The 7,099-nt window shown below is 43.5% G+C and overlaps 1 protein-coding gene across 1 annotated transcript in view; it reads right to left on the bottom strand.

Moving 5' to 3' along the window:
• Positions 1 to 981, bottom strand: part of LOC136837927 (SCAN domain-containing protein 3-like) — an 85,709-nt gene extending 84,728 nt beyond the window's left edge. The window contains exon 1 of the mRNA XM_067102800.1: positions 811 to 981. Coding sequence (XP_066958901.1) covers positions 811 to 981 — 171 coding nt within the window. The remainder of the gene's footprint in view (positions 1 to 810) is intronic.
• Positions 982 to 7,099: the final 6,118 nt, after the last annotated feature.

The raw sequence follows: 7,099 nt of genomic DNA, 5'->3' as shown, positions 1-7,099 counted from the left end.
CTAAAGCAAATATAAATGAATGACTGTAACTTTAGACGAATAGTTTTACATTGAATCCTTAGGTGTGAAAGAATGATGCCGAAGAAAGTGACATCCATATGTTCTTAGAACGATCTGTACTTTAGGTAAAACGACCCGTTTCACTCATCCAAGCATTTTCAAATTATGTGCTTATTATCCTGTTATTCATTGACATTAAGATCCATCCACGTACATGAAATTTTAAAATGAATTAGTTTTCATTGTACTTGAGCCATTGAGGTACTATTTGAATCTTACTTATGAATAGTGGCATTGAGATACATTACTGTTACAATAAGAAAATCACGTTGTGAGGAAAGACTTTCCTTTTTGAAAGCCTCATGTACCCAGCATCAAGTGCGAAAGATGAAGCAAAGATATCTGTTAAGGAGTGGTTCCACTAAGCCCCTAGGGTACCTTACGTCCCCCGCAACCTGGTGGTTCATGTCCTCCCCAGGCCTGCTTCCCCAGCCTGGCAGGAAACCTGCCTACCTCCAGGGAAGCAACCTCTGGGGAGGTCCTTCCCCTGGCAAAGATACCCTTCAGGGGTGGTTCCCCTGTGGCACCTTGGGTCCACTCACCCTTATAGCTCAGGTCCTCCGCAGGCCCCGATTCCCCAGCCTGGCAGGAAACCTGCCTACCTCCAGGGAAGCATCCTCTGAGGAGGATCTTCCCCAGTGAAGGGTGCCTTCGAGGGAAGGCATCCTTAGGGCACCTTGGTGCCCCTCAGCCTTGTGGTTCAGGCCCTCCTCTGGCCAACTTCCCCAGCCTGGCAGAAAACCTGCCTACCTCCAGGGAAGCAGCCTCTGAGGAGGATCTTCCCCAGTCAAGGGTGCCTTCAAGGGAAGGAATCCTTAGGGCGCTTTGTGGCCCCTCAGCCTTGTGGTTCAGGCCCTCCTCTAGAGAAGCAGCCTCTGAGGAGGATCTTCCCCAGTCAAGGGTGTCTTCAAGGGAAGGCATCCTTAGGGGCACTTGTGGCCCCTCAGTCTTTTGGTTCAGGCACTCCTCAGGCCCACTTCCCCAGCCTGACAGGAAGCATGCCTACCTCCAGGGAAGCAGCCTCTAAGGAGGATCTTCCCCGGTGAAGGTTGTCTTCAAGGGAAGGCATTCTTTTGGGGGCCTTGGGCCTCCTCAACCTTGTGGTTCAGGCCCTCCTCAAGCCCACTTCCCCAGCCTGACAAGAAGCCTGCCTACCTCTAGGGAAGCAGCCTCTGAGGAGGATCTTCCCCAGTGAAGGGTGCCTTCAAGGAAAGGCATCCTTTGGGCGTCTTGGGGCCCCTCAGCCTTGTGGTTCAGGCACTCCTCAGGCCCGCTTCCCCAGCCTGACAGGAAGCCTGCCTACCTCCAGGGAAGCAGCCTCTGAGGAGGATCTTCCCCAGTGAAGGGTGCCTTCAAGGGAAGGCATCCTTAGGGCACCTTGGTGCCCCTCAGCCTTGTGGTTCAGGCCCTCCTCAAGCCCGCTTCCCCAGCCTGGCAGGAAACCTGCCAACCTCCAGGGAAGCAGTCTCTGAGGAGGATCTTCCACAGTCAAGGGTGCCTTCAAGGGAAGGCATCCTTAGGGCACCTTGGTGCCCCTCAGCCTTGTGGTTCAGGCCCTCCTCAGGCCTGCTTTCCCAGCCTGGCAGGAAACCTGCCTACCTCCAGGGAAGCAGCCTCTGAGGAGGATCTTCCCAGTGAAGGTGCCTTCAAGGAAGGCATCCTTAGGGCACCTTGTGGCCCTCAGCCTTGTGGTTCAGGCTCTCCTCAGGCCCGCTTCCCCAGCCTGACAGGAAGCCTCTGAGGAGGATCTTCCTCTCAAGGCTGTCTTCAAGAAGGGCATCTTAGGGCACCTTGGTGCCCTCAGTCTTGGGTTCAGGCCCTGGCCCACTTCCCCAGCCTGGCAGGAAACTTGCCTATCCTCAGGAAGCAGCCTCTGGTGGACCTTCCCCAGTGAAGGGTGCCTTCAAGGAAGGCATCCTTAGGGCACACCTTGGTGCCCCTCAGCCTTGTGGTTCAGGCCCTCCTCAAGCCCGCTTCCCCAGCCTGGCAGGAAGCCTGCCTACCTCCAGGGAAGCAGCCTCTGAGGAGGATCTTTCCCAGTGAAAGGTGCCTTCAAGGGAAGGCATCCTTAGGGCACCTTGTGGCCCCTCAGCCTTGTGGTTCAGGCCCTCCTCAGTCCCACTTCCCCAGCCTGGCAGGAAACCTGCCTACCTCCAGGGAAGCAGCCTCAGAGGAGGGTCTTCCCCAGTGAAGGGTGCCTTCAAGGGAAGGCATCCTTAGGGCGCCTTGTGGCCCCTCAGCCTTGTGGCTCAGGCCCTACTTTACCCTGCTTTTCGAATATGACATCAAATCTTTGAAGGCTTCAAGGTGACTCGAAGGTTTTCGCCGCATGCTTCTTGAGACTCTGAAGTTCGAGATCTACTGAGCTATAGATCTTGGGTCATGTGCGAATGGCTCTTCTCTCTCGCCCTTCCAGGAGCAGGAGACCGAAGGATTCCGGAACACTTTCAGGGAGGGCTCTCCATTTCAGCATCTCTTCAACCAATCCTTTGTTTTCCTTTCCTGATATACGGTTAGTTGCTCGTCTTGGAAAATCGGCGATGTTGCCCTTATTTTCAAATGTGTACAATTGTTTAGTGTTTTTATTTGGTAACCTTCTATATTCTTTTACACAGTTTTTCGAATAAGTACAATCCTGTTTCTGAAGACTACTCGAATGTTGTTGGGACTTGTTCATGGAGACTGAATTTGATGCTTCACTGAGCCATAGTGTTAGGCGCATGCGCGAATGACGCCTCTCCCGCTCCTCCAGGAACTGAAGACGGACGGATTCTAAGACTGCGAAAAGTCCTCTGGAGTCCTTTGAGATTTCACCGATCTGTTGATCCAAATGGTAATTCTGGGAATACAAATCTCCTCTCTCTCTCTCTCTCTCTCTCTCTCTCTCTCTCTCTCTCTCTCTCTCTCTCTCTCTCTCTCTCTCTTCTCGTAAAGGTTCTCGAAAGTCTCTATTCCATGGTCATCCTCTCCTCTTGATTCCTTTTTCGTGCTTATCTAAGTCTCTATTCCATGGTCATCCTCTCCTCTTGATTCCTTTCCGTGCTTATCTCGAGTGCAGAACTTAGTTTTAAATGTGATAGTATTAAAAATATTCCCGCTTTGTAAATCGCCTAAGGTTAGAACGTCGACTCCATACTGCTCCGCGATGTAGTCCATATTTTCATGAGCATACAATTGTTCACTGAATTCATCTGTAAACTCCTCACCTTGTTTTTAACTCAGATTTTGTTTCTGAAGACTGAAATTTACATTTTTCTGAGCTATAGTAGCGTTGGGCGCATGCGCGAATGATTTCTCTCTTCCTTCTAGGAGCTGGGGACGGCAGAATTCCGATACACTTTCAAGGAAAATTTTTGAAACTTTTAGATCATTCCAGCATCGTCTTCAAAGTCACATATAATAACATTTTCATTTATAGAACGAAACCACAACAGTGGTTGAAAAGACATTCTCTTATAGCATCACGCTTGATTTGAGGCATCCCAGATGCAGTCACTTAATTATAAAGATGTAGTAGATGAATCTGTATTTTAAAAAAGAACAGCTCAGAATCATGGGGCTTGCAAGATTAATTACAGACTATGAAAGTTGCAACTATATTTAATATATCAGCTTCATTGTGCTTTCAAGTGTCTGTTTTTCCACGAAAAGCCTTACAGGATGCAAATGATTATTTCTGTATTGTCTCTTTTGTTGTATTCTTTTCCCTCGTCAGTTGTCTGCTGCTACTCAGACAGAAGCTCATCGTCTCTTCCTCCACCATCTCCAGAGGTTTAACATTTGAATTGTCTTTCCAGTTTCAGCTACTCTCCTTTCACCTTCATTGCAAAGGGACGAGCTAATTATATATCATGCAACCCCAGACCGAGCAAACTTTAAGGTTGGCCAATTTAAGAAAAAACACATCAATGGAAAGCGGAAGATATGCAAATGCACATGGTGTAACAAAAAAATGCAAAAAAATTTTCCCTACCTTCCACGGGAAGTTGAAAGTGACTATTTACAACCCTGTGTGGGGCCTCTTTCAAAAAACACTCGTAAATTTTACCAAGTTATACATGTTTTTTCTAATCATTTATTTGATTTTATTTTGTAAAATTATAATTACAGCTCACACAATATGATAACAGATACGAAATAAAATCAGTAACAAATTCTGAGTATATTATTGTAAAATATTTACGTAAATTTACTAAGATCAGGATGTGCAGTAACTTTTTTTGGGATTTATACATGTTTTTTTCTAATATTTCTTTGCAAAATTACAATTATAACTGACATCATATCGTAAAAAAATAAGAACTAAAACCAACAGCAATCCCTGGGTATATTTATGAGCAAATAAATAAAAAGACGTCTTGGGAGAGAAACGAGCAAGACATTCGGCCCTCAAGGCAAGAAAAATGCTAAATTCCATGAGAAGCCCACGACTGAGCTGAGCTGAATTCTTTAGTAGCCACAGTTCATTTATGGGCCATTGAAGCACTGGAAATTCTTTCCGCTTGATACAGCCTAATGATATGGCGCGTAACATTAATACTCCTCAGAGGGGATCCGTCCACCACCCAAAACCTATTTTAGATCCTCTGTTGAGGGGATCCGTCCATTAAGGGTTAGCTGCATGCGGGCTGCAGTCATCCCGAAGGATGAACATTTTGATAGCTAATCTTGAGCAATCTTTTTGAAAAGAAATATGCGACATTGGCAAAAGTAGTTCAGTGCAGTAATGCTTCAGCGTTCATTTTGATAGTTGAATCAATTCGTTCATCCTTTGACATTTCTTCCACTTTCCGATATTTTTAAATATCTTTTGCAGCAAGTCCTTCTCTTTGTCTTTCATTAATGTGTCAACATAGGTTCATCATAGTTCGGCTCGTTCCAAGATTGGATCTATATTAGAAGCAGCCTGTGCAAACGAAAAGGAAGATATTCACAAATTAAAACCTACCAATGTATTCTAACTGAAACCAACAAACCCCCTTTTTTTTATAATAATGACAAAGTAATATCTTTTAGCCGGATTAGTTTGTTTACGATCATATGAGTAGGCTTGTCATGTTGATCAGGAAAACATGAGGCAAAACCAGTCGCTGCACTGGAGTTGGTTATCAAATATAGTCATCATTATTGTGGTTTTCGTTATCGTATAATAAATACAACCTCAATAAAATTCATGGCAGTTCCACTAATATTAGACGTTAGAACTCAGAGATGAATTCTAATAAAATAATATTCTGAAAGTAAATCTGAAAAAACTACTTCGTTATTTATAATTTATGTAATTAATTTCAAGGGATTTTGTTCCAGGTATTTTACATGATATAATGTAACATGTAATAAACGCATGCTGATGGAAAGAAGATAATTTAAAGCTAAGTAAAACGATTTTGCATCTTTTAAAAGTGTGCTGGCATCCAACAAAACCCGCAAAAGATATTTGGAAGATATTTATGGGGCCTTCTGCAGGTGAGCACGAGAGGTAAAACAGAAGAATTATACCAGCGAGTTGACAAATGACGTTTCCGGACTTTTTGTGAGAATTTAGTGAGTCGTCTGAAAGGTGGCCAAACTGTCAAAAGCCGTGAAGCGCATTAATAGTGAAAAGGATACTTATAGCCATTAATATTTGTGTTCATCATAGAATTACCTTTTTGTTGACATGTTTAGTAATCACTGATTTCCTAGCCATTTTGATTTTTTATTCTCATTATCTGTCTCCTGTTCATATTTCCATTCATCTGTCTGGCAATCTTTGATCAGCAAGATGATGTTCACAGTACGACTTCTCCTATATGTTTTGGTAATTTAAATAAGAACCGAAGAAACGGGTTGAAAAGAAGCCAGCGACTGTAAGCGTAGAATGAATTCTTGGCAATGCTGGATTATCGTATTAGGCACTGGTTAGAACTGCCAGTAAGTCGTTAATTTGTATTCAACATGTTTGGGATGTGTGTGCGATAAGCTACCGACGTGTGCTAGTGAGTCGTTTTACTGTATTGTAGATGCACCCTTAAAATAACCAAACGATTTGGACTTTTATATAAAATAAAATTCTGGAGATACAAAATATAAATAAAAACAAAAAATATAAATAAAAAAAATGTTGTTTCAGGCACCCGTGACCCACTGCAGGTAAAACAGGTCAGTGGTCCCACACGTGTGAAATAATTAATCAGCCGTCAAAAGTAAATGACTGTGAACGAGGGGAAGCCCTCTGATAATCTAATTAATCTATCACAGATTCCCTCAGTTCGATTATGAAATCGGACGTAAATCCTGCAGGACGCATACACATCACAAAAGGTTTTATAGATATCACTAATTTCTGGGACAGAATTACTATCATTAAGACCTTCTCCATTATGTGTGCTATCCACCACAGTCGGCCAACTACCACGTTCTTAATGCGCTAATTTCGTGATAGGTATAAAGGTTTTTTTTATCAACAAATGGGGTAAATTAGTTCCATCCAGCAGGGGTTCTATCTCGGGTGTATAAAAGTCTGCCACCGGTCAATAAAATCAAGAACTTATTATAAAATGTCAAATGAAAGGGACATTAAAGAACCGTGTCATGACAGGTGTAGACCTTTAACGTGACAATACGTTCCGTATCAGTGCATAGTCTCTACAGAACACCATATAATTGTCATATGCAAAAGAGACTACTGAAAATGATGTACTTGCTAAAGAAATTATTTGGGATTATCATAGTAGAGTTGCTTCCGAATGCAGGAAGTATACTGAATTCATGAGTGTATGAAGCATAACATGCGAAACCGAAAAGATGAAAAGATTTCGACAATTCTTTGCATCTTTTTTCACCGTGGGTATGCAGAGAGAAACGAATTTCTGTGGGTAGGACTAATTTCCAGCTGGGATATTAATGGCTGCGTGAAGAAAACGTGGCATTTCGCTCTTTTTTTTTCTTAAGCGCTCGCATTTTACTTATTAGAAACGTGAATGCCCTCCTTTTGGCCTTCCTCATAAGTTTTCGATTCTCCGGAATCATTTTATACTTCTTGTTCATTCAAGGGACT

Source organism: Macrobrachium rosenbergii, chromosome 4 (assembly GCF_040412425.1).
Source record: "Macrobrachium rosenbergii isolate ZJJX-2024 chromosome 4, ASM4041242v1, whole genome shotgun sequence".
Lineage (NCBI taxonomy): Eukaryota > Metazoa > Arthropoda > Malacostraca > Decapoda > Palaemonidae > Macrobrachium > Macrobrachium rosenbergii.
This window is presented reverse-complemented; position numbering and strand designations above follow the sequence as displayed.